The sequence below is a fragment of the Vulpes lagopus genome, chromosome 7 (genome assembly GCF_018345385.1).
Source record: "Vulpes lagopus strain Blue_001 chromosome 7, ASM1834538v1, whole genome shotgun sequence".
NCBI classification, from domain to species: Eukaryota; Metazoa; Chordata; class Mammalia; order Carnivora; family Canidae; genus Vulpes; species Vulpes lagopus.
Window position 1 is genome coordinate 96975292 of NC_054830.1, and position 20007 is coordinate 96995298.

Consider the following 20007-nt stretch of genomic DNA (forward strand, 5'->3'; position numbering starts at 1 on the left):
TACTAAATAAAATAAGCTGAACACAAAAGGACAAATACTGCATGATTCCATGTATATAAGGTATCTAAAACAGGCAAATTCAGAGACAGAAAGTAGAATAAAGGTTAACAAGGGCTGAGGAAAAAGAAAATGGGCAGTTATTTACTCAGAATAGAATTTGAGATGATGAAAATTTCTGGAAACAGTGAATGGATACATGACATAATGAATGTACTTAATGCCACTTAAATTGAATATTTAAAATAGTAAATTTGGTTATATAAATTTTACCACAATAAAAAAATAAGTAGGAGACAATAGATGTCTTTATGTACTATCAGGTGCCCAACAAAGCATCTGACATGCAGTGGGTCCTCAAGAGTAAGAACTGAATGAGTCCATCATGTCTCCTAACACTTAATTCCTCATTACTCATCATCTTAAATTTTTCTGAGGATTTGTGTGAGATGATGGATTAAGAAAGAATGTGGTTAAACTAAAATCAGGGGCACCTGGGTGGCTCAATGGTTGAGCATCTGTCTTTGGCTCAGGTCCTGATCCTGGAATCCTGGGATTGAGTCCTGATCGGGCTTCCCACAGGGAGCCTGCTTCTCGCTCTGCCTATGTCTCTGCCTCTGTCTATGTGTCTCTCATGAATAAATAAATGGAATCTTTAAAAAATAAAAAAAATAAAAAATAAAAATAAAGTAAAATCAGGAGCAGAACAAAGTACCAGCAATATGGAGATTAAAAGGCATGAATTTAGCCAAATTCAGAGAGCAAAATCAAACTAAAAGCAAAAATAAAGGTAGAGATCTGAAAAGAGTCTAATGTGCCATCACTTGAATTCTGCAGGTCTTTTTCTCCTACCAGTTCCCAGTCCTACTGAGGTTTCTAAAAGTTTGTTTTCAACTAAGCATTTCCAATATAAAGCTACCATACACAGTCATCACTAACACCCAAAGACAGAATTCTCATTGTTTCACGGGAAGAACAAAGAAAGGGCAGCCCCGGTGGCGCAGCGGTTTAGCACCACCTGCAGCCCAGGGCTTGATGCTGGAGACCCTGGGTCAAGTCCCACGTCAGGCTCTCTGTATGATGCCTGCTTCTCCCTCTGCCTGTGTCTCTGCCTCTCTCTCTCTCCGTCTCTATGAATAAATAAATAAAATCTTAAAAAAAAAAAAAAAGGAAGAACAGATAAAGATGAGATTCTTACCATCTCGTAAGCAAATGTTTCTTGTCTACAAACCCGATCTATGGTTATAGTTTCCTCCCGCTGTTCCAGAAGCCTCTTTCTAACCCTGTTAGAGGAACAAGAAAGATCAAACTTCAATACCTTTACTGGGTCTTCCAAGATTTCTCTAACACTTTAACTTTTATTTTGGAAAAAAAAATTTTTAAGAGAGAGAGGATCCCAAGCAGACTCCATGCTCAGCATTGATCTCATAACCTGAGATCATGACCTGAGCCAAAATCAAGTCAGATGCTTAACTGACTAAGCCACCCGGGCATCCCTTGAACTAATTTTAGACTTAACACTAAAAGAAGCTGTAAAAATAGTACAAAGAGTACCCTTCTCTCACCCAGTTTTCCCTGTGTTAACCCCTTACAGGATCCTAATTATCAAGATCAGAAAATTGCATTAATACAGGATTAGTATCTCTAAGTCTTTATTGAATTTCACAAGTTTTATTTTTTGTTAAGATTTTATTTGAGTGACAGTAAGAGTGAGAGTGAGAGAGAGAGAGAGAGAGAGAGAGCATGAACATGAACAGGGGGGAAGGGAAGAGAGGGAGAAGCAGAGTTCCCAATGAGCATGGAGCCCAATTCAGGATTTGATACCGGAGCCAAAGGCAGACACTTAACAGACTGAGCCACCCAGGTGCCCCTTCACAAGTTTTTAAATATAATCCTTTTTTTCTGCCCCAGGATTCTCTCCAGGGCACTATACTGCATTTGTTTCTCCTTTCCCTCTTTCCCTCCATTCATCTGCAGTTTTCTTTCATCAACTTGACACTTCTAAGGAGCTCTATTTCATTATTTTATAGAACGTCCTTGAATTTGCACAGACTGCCATTTCCTTACCGATTGGAGTAATGCTAGCACTGTGGGCAAGAATACCACTAGAATGTTGTCCTCAGTGTGCCATACCAAGAGGTTCATGATGTTAATATTAATATGTCTTATTACTGGTGATACTTTGGTTAAGCTTCTGTCTGCCAGATTCCTATTTTCTTTTCCTTTGTACTCAATAAGTATTTAGGGGGAGATCCTTTGAAACCAGGCAAACCTCAGTTCTCCTCAAACTTTCACCTGGGAATTTTAGCATTCAAAAGTAGATTCTGTCTGTGACGTTTATTGCCATGGAATATGCCCACTGGTGATTCTCTATTTCCCTCTTTCTACGTTTATTCATTGGTATTATGAGGAAGACCTAACTTTCTCCTCCTATTTGTTTATATTAATATGAACTCATTTATCTCATTCTGTAGGTTACAATCTAATACTATCATTATTTTATTGATCAAACTGTTCTACCTGTGGCTGTTAGGGGTTCCTTTAGGTTGGCTCCTGCCTTGGAAAAAAAACCCTTATCCTTTTCTTGAGCATTCCCTTGAATGCTCACCCAGTTTTCACCCACTTACACATTTTACACATTTCCTTGAATGCTCACATTTTTCACCCACTTTCTAACACTATTAAGAAACTTAAGGCTCACCTTGCATTTCCCTAACCTCAGTCATAAAATCAACTACTAAGAGCCTCAATGAGACAGGTGTATAGAGGCCATTAACTGAGTGCCAGGTGTTATCACTGTTATTGCAATCAGCACTTTTTCTAGACTGCTCAGTGGAAAGAAGTAGAAAACATAAATCTGTGTATTATTTCATACGTGTACAAATATCTGCACTTCTGTATTTTTCTGTTATATACTTAAAACCATGAGTTTATACTGATCTCTTTGGAGTTTATTCTTGTGTATAGTGTCGCACTCAATTTACACAAGCACTAGACTCTAACTGGACCTTCTCTCCTACTCCACTGGTCTACTGTCTCTTCATGTGCTAGTAACCACTGTTTTAATTATAAAACTTTGTAGTATTTTAGTATCTGGTAAAATTAGTACATCCTCACAATTTCCTTCACACACTCCCCTCCAGGGTTTTCTTCTGATCTTTCTTGCATATATTCCTTTTTTTATTTTTTTTTAAATTTTTATTTATTTATGATAGTCACAGAGAGAGAGAGAGAGAGGCAGAGACATAGGCAGAGGGAGAAGCAGGCTCCATGCACCTGGAGCCAGATGTGGGATTCGATCCCGGGTCTCCAGGATCGCGCCCTGGGCCAAAGGCAGGTGCTAAACTGCTGCGCCACCCAGGGATCCCTCTTGTATATATTCCATATGAACTTTATCACCAACTTGTCTAACTTTATAAAATAACCAATACATTGGGTATTTTTCCTGGGAGTGCACTTAATTTAACTTAGAAAGAACTGACATTGAGGCACCTGGGTGGCTCAGTCAGTTAAGCGTCTGACTTTTGATTCCAGCTCAGGTCATGATCTCAGGATCATGATATCGGGCCCTGTGTCAGACTCTGTGCTCATCAGCGAGTCTAATTCTCTCCCTCCTCTCCCTTTCCTTCTCCTTTTCCCCCTGCTCTCCCTAAAATAACTAATCTTAAAAAAATAAAAATAAAAAAGAACTGACATCACAGTAATTTTTAGGATTCCTATTCAAGAAGAGAAGACATCTTTCAATGTTATCAAGTCTTTTTCCAAGTTTTCCCAGAGTGTTTTAAAATTGTCTTTAAGTTTTACACATTTCTTGTTAAATTCATTCCTAATATTTAATCATCTTTTTGACCATCATAAATGGGATTTTTCTCTACCAATATGTCCTCTAATTGTTTAGTTCATATATATGAAGCCTATTTTTTAATATATATCAATTCTGTATCCTCCTCATACACTGAATTCTGGTTTTTCTTGTTTCTTGGTCTGTTTTAGCATTTATTTCCTTGGAATTCTTCAGGTATACTATCATACCACTGGGAGACAGAGATAGTTTTTCTTCTTTATGTACTCTTATCTAATATTTCAATTTTTTCATTATAACAATATTTGTTATGGTTATGTCATCAGAGATTATGACTTGCTGAAAGCTCAAATGTCAACATTTTTTATCAATAAAGTGCTCATCTGAAGTATATACTTTTCTAGACATTAAACTGCTACACACTTAATAGACTATAATATAAACACTACTTTTATAGGCACTGGGAAACCAAAATTCATCTGACTCGCTTTATTGCAATATTTGCTTTATTGTGGTGGTCTGGAACTGCCCCCCAAAATCTCCAAGGTATGCCTGTATTTAATGAGTTTTCAAATTTCCAGAGAGAATGGTCTGATTTTTTTTCTTTTAAAGACTTATTTACTTAAGAAAGAGAGAGAGCACACGCACAAAAGCCAGGGAAGCATAGAGAAAGGAAATCTCAAGCAGACTACCAGCTGAGTGCAAGGCCCACATGGAGCCTGATCTCACAACCCTGAGATCATGACCTGAGCTAGAAACCTAGAGTTGTACACCCAACTGACCAAGCCATTCAGGTGCCCCTAGAATGCCGATTTTTGTTTTTGTTAGTAAACTCTAGTTTTATTATGTTATGATCACAGAGTGTTGTTTATAGTATTTTTACTTTATGGATGCTACAGATGTTCTTTGTGACCTAATACACAATCACCTTTTGTGGTTGTGCCATGTATTCTCTAGTATCAGGGTATAAATTTTAAGTGTATAGATTTCCATAAGACAAAACCTATTGATTATGTCGTTTAGAACTTTTCTCTCTTATTTTTTTACCATTTGTTATTAAACTGCCCTATTAGTGCATTCCTAGCTATGTATCTTGCACCTCATAATACACTATATTATTTTGTATGTGTGTGTACAGACATCTATATGTGAATATATACATATATATATATTCCTAAGTATTCTATATTAATTGGAGTTTGTGTCTTTTAGCATTTAAAAAGTGACCTTTGTTATATTTAATGTTTTAGGGCTTTCACTGAGCTTTTAAAAAAATCCTGCTCAATTGTTGCCTTCTTTGTATGTTACTTTTACAAAGTTAAATGCCATTCTAATTCTTTCACTTTTGTATATTATGTGTTCTTTTTGCTATTGCCTTGATCTTTATCTCTGAAACCTAATAGTTTTATTAGGTTATGTCTCAGAATTGATACTTTTCGGTTAATTTTCTCAGATATCCAGTGAGCCCTTTTAATTTGTAGATTAAGATTGTTTTTTTTCCAATCTGGAAATTTTTTTAGATTATATTAAGTATTAATTTTGTTCAATTGCTTTGTTTTCCTGCTTTAGGAACTCATGAAGATATTTTTGTCTTGTTTTTCTATTTATTTATTATTTATTTATTTATTTATTTATTTATTTATTTATTTATTTATTTATGATAGTCACAGAGAGAGAAAGAGAGAGAGAGAGAGAGAGAGAGGCAGAGACATAGGCAGAGGGAGAAGCAAGCTCCATGCACCGGGAGCCCGACGTGGGATTCGATCCCCGGTATCGCGCCCTGGGCCAAAGGCAGGCACTAAACCGCTGCGCCACCCAGGGATCCCTTGTCTTGTTTTTCAATCTCAACTACATTCAGTTTTTTTACATCATTTGCATTCTCTTGACTATATTCTTGTCTTTCTTTGACTCTTATTAAATTTCATTTGCATCTACTCTGCATTAGTTATCTCATAATTCATTTGAGATAATTTTCCTTTTTCTTCCATTTTCTGAGTTCTATCATTTTTCTCCATTCCTCCTCTTCCTCATCACTTCTGTTGTTAGTTTCAAAGTTTCAAATCCAAAGTGTTTTTCTATCTTCAAATCCTTGTTTTAATATATTCAATTTTGTTTGGAATGTAGACTTACAGTTTTCTTGTTTCCTAGTTATTTCCTGGGAGAATGAGAGAGCTTTCCTCAGTTGATTTGTATAAACAGCTCTTTCCTCATTTTCTACAAATTCCTTATGGATTTTATTTTTTCTTATTCATTCTGTGATACTTGTGGTGGAAGGTTTCTGAGATTCCTAGTTTAAAGGTACTCGCTTCTGTCATTCTAATGAAGCCCAGGTAAATCAGTGTTTTTTGTTTGTTTTTTGTTTTGGTGGTAAGATTAGGAGTCCTTCCAATCTACGGTTCTTTTTCTTGCAGGACTCTAAAGTTTGCTTTTCATATCTTTTAAATGGTGCATGAAGCAGTGCTCTGTTAACCAGCAAAGTGAGAGGATGGGCAGAGAAAATGCAATTGCTATTGTATTAAAGTAATGCTGCTGAAGCTTTTGGGATGAAAGATAAGGTTCAGTAGTAACCATGTAGTAGCAATTTCTCCTATTCCTAGGAATTAAAATCTTTAAGCAGTTTAAAAATTTCAGAACTGCAGATGACAAGTTATTTAGCTTGGTATGGATTAAAGACAGCATGTATCAAAGGAGAATCAATCTCTTCCAAGTGTCTTTTGTCTTTCTTACAGGCATAAAATGAGTTCAGCAGCAACTATATTAGACAGGGGGAGGAAAGTGCTACAAGCGTATTTACTTTATGCCATAATATAGGGGTCATGTATTTAGATTTTGTTTTTATTTTTAAGTTATTGGTGGAGAGAAGAAAGGAAGGTTTAGAGAAAGCATAGAGATACAGATTTTAGCTTTTGGCACAAGCCTAATTATTTACTTGCAGTACTGTTAAGAATAATATTAGTCATTTAAAAAATATTATCATAAATGTGATAAGTATTTCAATAGGGAAGTATAGAGGTCCACGTGAGCATAAAACAGGATCTAATGGGAGCCCACAGCCCTCTAGTCCTTGAAGGATAGCAGAAGTCAGCAAGACCAGAAGGATAAGGAGGAGTGAGTTCTAGGCAAAGGCCTAGAGTGAGTGCACATTCTAGGAACTGAAAATTATAGTGGCTGATGCAGTACAGACATAGAGCTGAAAGTATCTGCAAGATCCATTCTATAGAGGCCCTTGTGAGCCACTGAATAACTCAGAATTTTTGCCTAAGAGCCAGTGAAAGGTTTTAAGAGAGATACAACCAGATATGCATTTTAGAAATCTCCAACTCATTAATCAACAATAGTCAAAAAGCACCAATAGAAGCAAAAGACTACAGCAGGCTAAGGGCAATACATAGATGAAGGAGTTTGGACTTTCAACGAGCCTTCAAAAACTTAAATATTACAAGAAGAGTTCTGGACATTTTAAGTGAATTTATTTTCTAAGGGAGGAAAATAGGTTGTAGTAATGTAGAAAGGAATCTTAGGGCCTCAAATATGGAGTTTTGATGGGAAAAGGCTAAGCCATTTGAAATAGAAAGCGGCTAAAAATAAATCTGGAAATACAGATTTGGACTATAGATGGAGGGCTTCATATGTCCAGGAGAGGTACAGCCATTGGGAATTTCTCAAATGCAAAAGAGCATGCTCAGGTAGTAGCATGATAAATAAATCAGAAGAAGAAAACACTGGACGTAGGAGAAATGGGAGGATTTCCTAGTGCTCCAAGTATCACTAATGGAAACATTAGCAGTGGGGATAAGGGAAACAGATTTGGCGGCTATTATAAAAGAAACCAAGGTGGAGTTGAAATGCTTAAATTTTCGAGGGTGACAACAGAAAGGGTAGAAACAAGGATTATAAAAAGATAAGGTTAAGGTGGTGTGAAGTAGGAGAGCTACAAACTGGAAATTACAAATGTCACCATCAGACACACATTTTCTCAATAATACTATAGCACAGTACAGTGTTTCTCAAAGAGTGACTGGCAGACCAACACTGATCTGAGAGCTATTTGTTATTCCATCAGTACAGACAATGAGAGTAAGCATTTAAAAACATTCACAGCAATATAAATTAATATGAATATGAGTAGTAATTTTACTATTAAATTTAATGATAAAATTTAATTACAAGTAAATGATTTCAATAAAGTTGCATGATACAAAATTAATTTACAGAAATTGACTGCATTTCTATACACTAATAATAAAGTAGCAGACAAAAATTTTTTTAAAAAATTTCATTTACGGGACGCCTGGGTGGCTCAGCAGTTGGGCATCTGCCTTCGGCTCAGGTCATGATCCTGGGATCCGGGATTGAGTCCCGCATCGGGCTCCCTGTGAGGAGCCTGCTTCTCCCCCTTCTGCCTATGTCTCTGCCTCTCTCTCTCAGTCTGTGTCTCTCATGAATAAATAAATAAATCTTTAAAAAAAAAAATTCACTTACAATTGCACCGTAAGAATAAAATACCAAAGAATAAACTCAACTAAGGAGATGCAAGACTTACCCTCTGAAAACTGTAAAATACTGATGAAAGAAACAACACAATGCAAATGGACAGATACTGCATGCTCATGGATTGGAAGATATTGGTAAAATATCCTCACTACCCAAAACAACTGACAGATTCAAGGCAATTCCTATTAAAATACTAACAGCATTTTTCACAGAAGTAGAACAATATAAACATTTTTATGAAACCACAAAAGACCCTAAGAGTTACAGCAAATCTTGAGAAAGAACAAAGCTGGATGTATTACAATCCCAGATTTCAAAATATACTACAAAGCTGTAGTAATCAGAGTATGATACTGGCATAAAAACAAACATACAGGCCAACAGAACAGAATAGAGCGCCCAGAAATAAACCCACAGAGTCAATTAATAATCAAATAAAGCCACATAGTCAATTAATCTATGAAGGAGGCAAGAATATACCATGGGGAGAAGCCAGTCTTTTTTTTTTTTTTTTTGGGAAAACTGAACAGCTACATGCAAAGGAATCAAACTGAACTACTATCTCACATCACACAAAAATAAACTCAATAATGGATTAAAGGCCTAAATGTGAGACCTGAAACCATAAAACTCCTAGAAGGCAATATATGCAATAATTTCTTACACATCAGTCAAAGCAATATTTTTGTAGATGTCTCCTCAGCCAAGAGAAACAAAAGTCAAACAGAATAAACTATTAGAACTATATAAAAACAAAAAGTTTTTGCATGGCAAAAAAAAATCACTAAAAAAAAAAAAAGCAAACTACTAAAAGGGAGAAGATATTTCTAAATGATATATCCAATAAAGTGTTAATATCCAAAATAAAGAACTTATACAACTCAACAGCAAAACCCCCCAAATAATCCAATTAAAAAAAGCAGAGGGCCTGAAGAGACATTTCTCCAAAGAAATCCACATGGTCAACAGACATTTGAAAAGATACTCAAGATGCCTGGATGGCTCAGGGCGTGATCCCAGGGCCCTGGAATGGTGTTCCACATTGGGCTCCCCATAGGAAGCTTGCTTCTCCCTTTGCCTACGTCTCTGCCTCTCTCTGTGGGTCTCTCGTGAATAAATGAATAAAAAAATCTTTAAAAAAAGAAAGAAAAGAAAAGAAAAGAAAAGATGCTCAGCATCACTAATCATCAGGGAAATATCATCTGACACCAGTCAGAATGGCTAGAATCAAAAAGGGATGCCTGGGTGGCTCAGCAGCTGGGCATCTGCCTTTGGCTCAGGGCATGATCCTGGGGTCCTGGGATTGAGTTCCACATCAGGCTTCCTACATGGAGCCTGCTTCTTCCTTTGCCTATGTCTCTGCCTGTCTCCTCTCTCTCTGTGTCTCTCATGAATAAATAAAAGCTTTAAAAACAAACAAACAAACAAACAAACAAGAATAACAAGTGTTGGTGAGATGTAGAGAAAAAGGAATCCTTTTTGGTAGGAATTTACCTGGTGGCGCCACTGTGGAAAACAGTATGAAGGCTCTTGAAAAAAATAAAAATATAAATACCATATGACCCAGTAATTCCACAACTAGGTAGTCACCCAAAGAAAAAAACACTGCTTCCAAAAGATACATGCATCCCTATGTTTACTATGGCATTACTTAAAATAGCTAGGATATGGAAGCAACCCAAGTGTCCATGGATAGATCAATGGATAAAGATGTGTATAATGGAATATTACTCATCCATAAAAAAGAATGATAGCTTGCCATTTGCAATAACATGAATGGACCTAGAGGGTATTATGCTAAGTGAAACAATTCAAATAGAGAAAGACAAATACTATATAATTTCACTGATAGTGGAATATAAAAAGCCAAACAAATACAGAGAACAAACTGACAGCTGCCAGGAAAAGTGGGGAGGGGGACAAAATGGGTGAAGGAGAGTAACAGGTACAGGCTTCCAATTGTGAAATAAATAAATCATGGGGATAGAGGGACAGCATAGAGAATAAAGTCAATGGTAATGTAATCAGTATTATTACTAGCCTGTGTGGTAACAGATGGTTGCTACACTTGTGGTGAGCATAGAACATATAGAGCTGCCAAATGGCTATGCCGTACATCTGAAACCAATGAAGCATTGTATGTTAACTATACTTCAATAAACCCAAATTCAAGGGGCACCTGGATGGCTCAGTTCACTGAGCATCTAACTCTTGATTTTGGCTCAGATCATGATCTCAGGGTTTTGGGATCTCAGCAGGTATCTCACACAGAGCAAAAGCAAATTCAGCCAAATGTTAACAATGATTGGATTTAGGGGGTGGGGTGATAACAATAAGTACTCTTGTGAAAAGGCATCTTAAATAAAATCTCTGTAATCTTCAAAAGATAATAGTAATAATAACCTTTGTTCTTAAAAAAAGGACTTTTATTGTGTTTGTCTTTTAATTCCATTTTCCCAGTAATTAACTAGTATCCTCTTTTACAAAAATATGGATCTGTCAAAAATTAGAAACTGAAAACAAAAGTTTGAAAAACTATCAGAGTTTTCACCTTGCACTGGAATCTAAGTAGATCAACTGTACCTTTGTAAACACACATTTAAAAATAAACACACAAAAAAATAAAATAAAAATAAACACAAATCTGAATACAGAATGGACATTAGAAGTTATGTATTTACTGCTAATTTTCTTTAGGTGCAATAATACCACTCTGATTATGTAAGAGAATAATACTTAGGGGAGCTATGTGCTGACGCATTTAGGTCTGAAACTTACTGAATGGTTCAGCAATAGAAAAAGACTTGCAGCAGGTATCTCACACAGAGCAAAAGCAAATTCAGCCAAATGTTAACAATGATTGGATTTAGGGGGTGGGGTGATAACAATAAGTACTCTCGTGAAAAACTTAACGTTGAAAAAAATCTTAAATAAGTACCACACAATAAAAGTAAAGTCTTCCATACCCCAAAGTCACTAGGTCAGTATTCTCCGGGACGACATCCGGATCCTCGCCCTCCTCAAGGCACTTCAGTTTATCAACGCTGAAATACAAACAAAAAAAGAAAAACAATCATCCATCTTGTCCACAACGATCAGGGTTGTGTCCTAAATACATCATTAAACAATTAAGTCAGGTGAAATCCAGCAGACGGGGTTCAGATGCGGCCAGAATTCCACACAATGATATCTGTGCCGATACTCTACAAAGAGGATACACGGCCGATTGATGTATGGCGGCCGATACTATTAAATACATAGAGATCGTTAAAGTTTTTTTTTTTTTTTTAATATTTTCACCCTATAAAAGGCCCTTGGGGGGGGGATATTTTCAGTAACTGCACACCCGTAGGTCCCCATTAGGAACCACGGTTAATCAAAGGTTTAACACTCCCCTGGTTAAATTTCCTCCCAGGCTCATCATTAGGAAGGTTCCTCCATTGTCAAAGTGTCTTTTCAATGGCAGCTACACACCGCCGTTACTCTGATCGCCCTTCTATATATTAGCAAGCACTTAAACAATTAACCGGTAGAAAAATTAATCTTTGTGGGCAGCTCGTCCGTCCCTCCGCTCCCACTTGAGAGGTTGTGCATTCCGATCACCGGACTCCTCCCGGGGTTCCAGGACAGCTGGAGCAGGCGGAACGCCTCGGAAGGGCGGTCCTTCCACCTCCGGGAGTCCGCGCACAGGCCCTCCGAGGAGGAGTCCCAGGGGAGCGCAGAAGCAAGGCTGCATCCAGGCCGGCTCCCAGCTGCAAGAGCCCCTCCGCGCCGCACTCACCCGCACACCGTCCGCAGCTCGGCCGCGGCCTCAAGGCTGCAGCCCAGATCCCGGGCCACCGCAGCATCCTCCTGGCCCCAGTCCGCGACACCGTGGCTCCCAGGCAGCGCGGATTCCTGAGGCTCCTTCAGCGACAAGTCCCCTTCCCTGCGCAACCGGCCACGCCACAGCTCCCCGAAGGCGCCCACATGGAAAGCGCGCGTGTTTAGCTCGGGAAGCTCGTACTCTGGGAAGTTGCAGCTCCCGCTGCTGGAGACCGGGTCCTGCCTGCCTCCCATTCCTCCGCACGCTGTGTCGCCCCGACTGCCTTCAGCCATGTTCGCCCCACTCCTTTCCCTGCAAAAGCCGGGCGAGCAAGAGGCCGCGGAGCGTGATGGGACTTGTAGTTGCAAGGGGCTCGGTCCGAAGAGCGGCGGGGCTGCGTGGGCACGGCTTTCAGACACTGCATTTCCCAGCAGGCCCCGGGCCGGGCACGCCCCCGGGCGCGGTACCGCGAGCTTCCGCGCGAAGAGCTGAGCGCATTGTTCTCCGCGGCGCTGCGGAGAGCGGTCGGCTGAGCTCGGTCTCCCGGTGCCCTGTGTCGCGTTCCCGTCCCCCAGCGTCCCGTGGCATCGCTCTCCGCGAGACGGGGCGGCCTCTGTACGCCCTTCGAGCCCGTTCGTTGCGGTTGCTCGGCCCGGGATGCGGGGCTTTTCTTTGCCGCCGGGGCTCGTGCGCTGCGCTGCTGCCTCACCGTCCCAAAGCTGGAGCGACGTGGGCTGCGAGGGCGGAGACCACGGGCACGCCCGGCCCTCCAGACCCGGGTCGTTAGAAAACCTCCCCAACAGCTGCATCTTCTTGTGTTTATACGCATGCATTGTGCTGTACACGCTTAGAATAGTGTGTATTGAGAGGCAACTACGTATTAGATACTTACGGTATTAACCCTAATGTGTGTTTTTAAAAATCATGACCTTCCCAGGCAAGGATGGTCATGCCCATGGTACCACTGAGGAAGGAGTTAACTATAAGGAAATAGAAGCAGGATTGGAACTGTCTAGCTTCAGGCGGAGCTTTTCCCATGGCTCCGAGACCCGAAAGGACGGAACAGGACATATAAGGAGCCTTTGTTATTTATTTATTTATTTATTTATTTATTTATTTATTTATTTATTTATTTATTGGTATATTATTCATACATCATATATATTTAACCCATTTAAAGTGCTCATTCAATGGTTTCTAGTGTATTTACAGAGTTATGCAACCATCACCATAACCAATTTGAGAATATCTCAACCACTCCAAAAAGAAACTCTTACCTTTGAGCTATGGCCCCCAATCCTCTCAACTCCTGCAGCCCTAACCCAACCGCTTCTCTTAGTCTCTGTAGATTTAAGATTTATGTAAGTCGATTTAGCATAAGTGTTAGATTTATCTGGTCTTTTGTGATTAGCTTCTTTCATTTAGCATAATGTCTTCAGGGTTTATCTATACTTTGCTTGTACCTACTTCATTTTCTTTTATGGCTGAATAAAATTGCATGGTGTGATATACCATATTTTGTTTGTTCATCAAGAAGTTGATTCTATTTTTTGGCTATTATGAATAATGCTACTATGAACATTCATGTGCAAATGTTTTGTCCAGACATATATTTTCATTTGTTTAATATATATATATATATATATATATATGTATATATATATATATATATATATATATATATAGTAACTATGTAAGCCATGTGTAGAATTGCCCTGACAGGGGCTGCTGCATTTTACACTCCCACCACAATCCAATGCGGATTCAGATTTCTCCACATCTTTGTTATTATCTGATTAAAGCCATCCTAGTGGGTGTGAAGTAAAACCCTCATGGTTTTGACTTGCATATCATACCTAGTGATACTGAGCATCTTAGCTTACTGACCATTTGTATATCTTTCTTGGAGGAATGTCTAACCAAGTCCTTTGCCCATTTTTAATTAGGTCATATGACTTTTTAGGCATTCTGGTATTTATCAATATATTATTGTAGGAAACATCTGTTGTTTTTGTCTGCCTCGATTCCTGTTTCTTAGAACTGACTGCTACTCCTTTTGGTCCTCTTGGGGCTGCCAATCATAGAATCCTTCCCACTCCACCATAGTGATTGGTTTAAGGATGAGTAACCTAGATTCAATTAGAACCAAGCAGAATCCTCCTCTGGGGATTTATCTATAAACTAAGAAACTCTTCTTCCATTCTGAGGACCTAATGATGTGCCCCACATAGCATAGCCTGTGTCGGCCAGTGGAAGAGTTAGAAGAAGGAAAGCCAAGAATTTATATATATATTTTTATTTTATTTTATTTTATTTATTTTTTTTATTTTATGATAGTCACAGAGAGAGAGAGAGAGGCAGAGACACAGGCAGAGGGAGAAGCAGGCTCCATGCACCAGGAGCCCGATGTGGGATTCGATCCCGGGTCTCCAGGATCGCGCCCTGGGCCAAAGGCAGGCGCCAAACCGCTGCGCCACCCAGGGATCCCCCCCTTTATATATATATATATATATATATATATATATATATATATATATATATATATATATATTTTTTTTTTTTTTTTTTTAGGAAAGCCAAGAATTTAAATAAGAGAAGTCAGAAGGTAGACAAGGAGAGAAGTCATGTGACTTAGAAATTGTGGCTAAAAAAAAAAAAATATATATATATATATATATATATATATTTTTTTTTTTTTTTAGGAAAGCCAAGAATTTAAATAAGAGAAGTCAGAAGGTAGACAAGGAGAGAAGTCATGTGACTTAGAAATTGTGGCTAAGGCCACCCCCCCCCCACTTCCCATTATGTAAGCCAGTGATTGTTTTTATTTTAAGCTAGTTTGAGTTAGATTTTTTTTTATTTTTATTATTTTTTATTTTTTTAGATTTTATTTATTTATTCATGATAGTCACACACAGAGAGAGAGAGAGAGAGAGAGAGAGAGGCAGAGACACAGGCAGAGGGAGAAGCAGGCTCCATGCAGGGAGCCTGACGCGGGATTCGATCCCGGGTCTCCAGGATCGCGCCCTGGGCCAAAGGCAGGCGCTAAACCGCTGCGCCACCCAGGGATCCCTAGATTTTTTTTTTATTAATAAATTTATTTGAAAGAGAGCAAACATGACGGTGGAGGGGGGGTGGGGGGAAGAAGCAGACTCCCTGCTGAGCGGGGAGCCAATGCAGGACTCAGTCTGAGGACTCTAAGATCATGACCTAAGCCAAAAACAGACAATGGACTGAGCCACCCAGGTACCCCTTGAGTTAGATTCTTGCAACCTAAAGACTAATAATCTTCCCAGGGCCTGTAAGACTTGGTCCAAACCTTTCAACAGGGGGAGCTCTCACTCCAGAGAATGAGGTCACACTTCAGGTGAAAGAATTCTAACCTACATTTGGGGATTTAGTAACATTGGTTTTAGTAGCGGAGACCACAGTGGTACCTGAGCAGCAGTGGGTAGGGGCAGGACCAGAATAAGCATGTGAGAGAAAAGTGGTTCTTGTCACTATAAGGTGTAGCACTGGGAACAACAGTTTGAGAGGTGTGGATTCCAAGGATAAATGGGGAAGGGATTAGTAGTGGTGAGCACCAGCAGCAATCACAACACGGCACTCGGTTGAGTCTTGTTATCAGCAAGCAGCCTCTCTTTGGAATAAGGCTGGAGGACTCCATAACAGCACTGCAGAACAAAAAGTATTTGGAGCTGAAGGCGTTTGAGAATAGGCATTTTTTCCCCCTGAACTCCATTGTCTGACTAAATGCAGAGCCTTCCCCAAAGATCTCAACTCATAAAAATTGTGTCTCTAAAAAAATACTCCTTTGCAATCCATTACCTGAATCCATGCTCAACTGAGCATAAATCTTGATGAATTACCAAAGCTGCACTGCTTGTGATCTTATTCTAAACCAATTGTTTTTCAGTTGATCCACAATTAGCAGGGGAGCATACCTCAATTCTAAATTTAAATGACAAACAAAGTGCTTGACCTTTCTTTCTTTTTTGCTCCGTGGGGCAGGCATTCCCACCAGATTCAAAGAAATGCCCTGCAAGACCGGCTGCCTTGCATTTCTAGTGAGAAGGGGTAGAGGCAAAAGCCTAGTCCTCACCCAGCACCCTTTAGACATTGTGAGGCTTTAGGAAAATAAGAACTAGCCAGCTCTTCTCCAAGAAGAGTTGGGGATTCCTCCACTGAAAATACCAAAAAAAAAAAAAAAAAAGAGAGAGAGAGAGAGAGAGTGAAAGAGAGAGAAAACCATTTGCTTGGCACTGTCCTTGGATTCTCTGCCTCAATAGATTGTGTTCAGGAGGAGAATGGCTTTCCTAAAGCCAGGGAACCATGTGGGGGTTTCTCTTTGCCAAAGAAAGTACTAGTAAAAAGCAGAAAGAGAAAGTTGTGATTGGAAAAGACAGCTGGAGTGCTCTTAGTCATAAAGGCAGTTGGTAGAATAATAACCATTTAGTGAGGAATAAGATAACCATTCAGAGGCCTGACATTAATTACAAGGAATGTTAACACCCGAGTTGGAAAACATGAATCTAGCATCTCCTTTCATTCTAAGCAATGATGCTTTTCAAGGTTGAATAACTATTAATAGATATTTGCATAATGACTTTCTTTTTATTCTCTAAATTGCCCCCAACTAATTGCTTTAGAATACCTGTACTATTTCTTATGAGTGAGCAAAGAGAGTATGAAAGTCCATTGGTAAAAAATATAGTTGGAAAATGTTCTGGCCCCCTTTGGTTATAGGGATTGTGGATGCGGCAAAGAGATTTGCCCTCGGGGTGCTTGAGTGGCTCAGTTGGTTAAGCGTTTGCCTTTGGCATAGATCATGATCCTCAGGTCCTGGGATAGAGCCTGCATCGAGCAGAGAGACCCTGCTTCTCCCTCTCCCTCTGCTGCTCCCCCTGCTGTGTTCTCTCTCTCTTTCTGTCAAATACATAAATAAAATCTTAAAAAAAAAAAAGATTCTGCTCTCATCTTGGATGAAAACATCTTTTCCTTCCCTTCCCATCTTCTATACTTTTCTGAAGCAAGTCAGTATATGCTGCTTATCCTCAAGACAGAAGGGTAGAAATTAAACTCCCATCTCGTAGAGTGGAGAGGAATTACATACAATATTTGGAATTTTATTTTATTTTTTATTTTATTTTATTTATTTATGATAGTCACACACACAGAGAGAGAGAGGCAGAGACACAGGCAGAGGGAGAAGCAGGCTCCATGCACCGGGAGCCCGACGTGGGATTTGATCCCGGGTCTCCAGGATCGCGCCCTGGGCCAAAGGCTAAACCGCTGCGCCACCCAGGGATCCCAGTATTTGGAATTTTAGAAAGGAGACTTGACTCTTCTCCATTTATTTAATATTCAATTTTTTATTTATATCACTGTGGTCTTGTGGATATTTATTTTATGCTTTGGGTTATCATCTAATACTACTACATTAACCATGTTTCTGATGCTTTGACGTCTTGCAGACCTGGAAAAGACTGTCCCTCCCAGGGATAGCCAATTCCTTGAGGGAGTAAAGGACTCTCCTTGGAGTGCTCCTTTCAAATGCAAACCAATGACTACAGAGCCTTCATTATATCACCTCCTCTGTTGGGTTCTCACTCTCAGGACTGCTATTTCCCTGCCTTTAAATTAGCCAGGTCCAGGGGTACCTGGGTCGCTCAGTTGGTATGGCCTCTGACTATTTCAGCTCAGGTCATGATCTCAGGCTCATGGGATCCGGCCCCCCATTAGGCTCTGCATGCAGCATGCAGCCTGCTTCTCCCTCCTCCTCTCCTCTTACCATCCATCCCCCCACCCCCACCACACAAACACTCGTGCACACACACTCTCTCTAAAATAAAAGTGTTTTAAAAATTAAAAATAAAAATTTGGAAATAAAAATAAATTATCAGGTCCAAGTATTAGGGGCAGCTGTATACCCCACAGCCACTGAAATGATGCAAACGAACCACTCCTAAAACCCCTTATCCTGCCTCATTTATTCCCTCCTGCAGAAACTCAATTAAGGCTCTTGCCCACATTTCCCCTCTGCTCCCTCTGGCTCCTGGGGTCCACACTGGTGCTTTCTTGGTGACCCCTGTGGTGTGGCATGCCCCTCATCTTAGGAACTGTGTATAACACATTGTCTTCCATTGGTATTTGTCTCCTGATCTGTTAGCCCTCACCATACATAAGTAACAATATAACCTACATTTTAAAAGTAAGTACTGACTTAATTTGTTCCTCAAACTGTTCTAGCTTTGGCCAAGGGGAGCTCTTTCAGATTGGCTCCTGTGTCCCTTTCATACAGACTCCTTGTCTTGTTTTCTGAGTACTTTCTTACTTTCTGTCATTACAAGATACTCCTGACTCATGTATTCCATATCCAGTGTCTAGAATAAGCCATTTCTCCAAGGAGCCCTGTTGTGTTTTGTTTGTAGTTTTATGGTTTTATTAACACAAATATGACACGCACATAAGCTGTCTATTCATTTTCTTTGCTACCCAGCCTGGCACTGGGATTGGTGACTCTGATGGCCAGCTGGGCTGCTCTTTCCACAATGGCTTTGCAGGTTCTTCGAGGATACATTGTGAGCAATCTCTGCACAATAAGATTTGTTGCACATCAGCAGCACTTCAAGCTCCTTGACATTGTGGACTAGGAACTTCTGGAAGCCACTGGGCAGCATGTGCTCTGTTTTCTTGTTGCTCCAGTAATCAATGTTGGGCATCAAGATCTGGCCCTTGAATATTCTGTGTACCTTATTGTCACTGCCTCTGGGTTTCCACCAGTTGTGCTTAATTTTGACTCCATATCAGTCTCACTGGTGCCAGATGAACTTCTTGGTCCTCTTTTGTTTCTTTTTTTAAAGATTTTATTTATTTATTCATGAGACACACACACACACAGAGGCAGAGACACTGGCAGAGGAAGAAGCAGGCTCCATGCAGGCAGCCCGACATGGGACCCGATCCCGGGTCTCCAGAATCAGGCCCTGGGCTGAGAGCAGCGCTAAACCGCTGGGCCACCCAGGCTGCCCTTGGTCCTGTTTTTAATGATCCTTGGGCTTCACCAGAGGTCTGAGGGCAGACATGATGCCCAGCAATCGATGGCTGCCACCTCCGCAGGCAGCGCCAAGGAAGAGAGCTTGTTTTGTTTTTTAATCGGAGGATGGTATTAGGATTGGGTTTTATAAATAAAGTTTTATGGGAACATAATCATTCTCATTCATTTTCATATTGCCTATGGCTGATTTTGCATTATGATAGCAGAGCTGAGTAGTTGCCAGAAGCTATATGGCCTGCAAAGCCTGAAATATTCACTATCTGGCCCTCTACAGAAAGTTGCTGACCTTTTCTAGATGAAAATGGTCGCTGTACTTATTTTTATTAATATATGTTGAGGTTTTATGGAAGTCTAAAACATAGGATCTCATACTAGGAATCAACACTACATTTTCCCTCATGGCTTTTTGACTTTTACTGTTTATTTCTCCCCCATTCTTTTCCTTTATCAAGTGGTTCTCACTGCCTCTCTATGTAGATGGCTAAATTGTTGGGAGAACTTTCACCTTCTAGCTAGGTTAGAAGGGAGGAGATATATAATAAAGAAGAATCTAATGAGAACTGGCACCACCCGCTAGAATGGTAAAGAGAGCCGTCTACACCTCTGGTTACATGAGCTAGACCCAGGGAAAAGAAGCTATTCTTTTTCAACACAATTCCTCTTTTGCAAGTTGTCAAGTACCATTTTCAGAAAGACTATCCTTCCCTTGTATGTGACTAGACACTGTAGCTGAGAAAAAAACTACTCACCTTAGAGAGGTATGCATTGCTTTTTGGGTACATTTAAAAAATTTTTTATTTAAATTCAATTTGCCAGCATATAGTATAACACCCAGTGCTCGTCTCATTGTGT

The 20007-nt window shown here is 39.8% G+C and overlaps 1 protein-coding gene and 1 pseudogene across 4 annotated transcripts in view; both read right to left on the reverse strand.

The window, feature by feature from the left end:
- SNAPC3 (small nuclear RNA activating complex polypeptide 3) overlaps positions 1-12427 on the reverse strand; it is a 41256-nt gene extending 28829 nt beyond the window's left edge. For 2 of the 4 annotated variants that reach the window (XR_005988843.1, XM_041761363.1), the window contains exons 1-3: positions 12075-12426; positions 11260-11337; positions 1196-1280 (exon numbers count right to left, since the gene is read on the reverse strand). Coding sequence is in view for 3 of the 4 variants with exons in the window: in XM_041761363.1 (XP_041617297.1) it covers positions 1196-1280; positions 11260-11337; positions 12075-12391 (480 nt within the window). In the remaining variant the exon portion in view is untranslated. Of the gene's footprint in view, positions 1-1195; positions 1281-11259; positions 11338-12074 lie in introns of all 4 variants that reach the window. The other 2 variants (XM_041761364.1, XM_041761365.1) reach the window with 1 other exon arrangement.
- A 6146-nt stretch (positions 12428-18573) lies between these two features.
- LOC121494263 lies at positions 18574-19183 on the reverse strand (annotated as a pseudogene).
- Between the last annotated feature and the right edge of the window lie 824 nt (positions 19184-20007).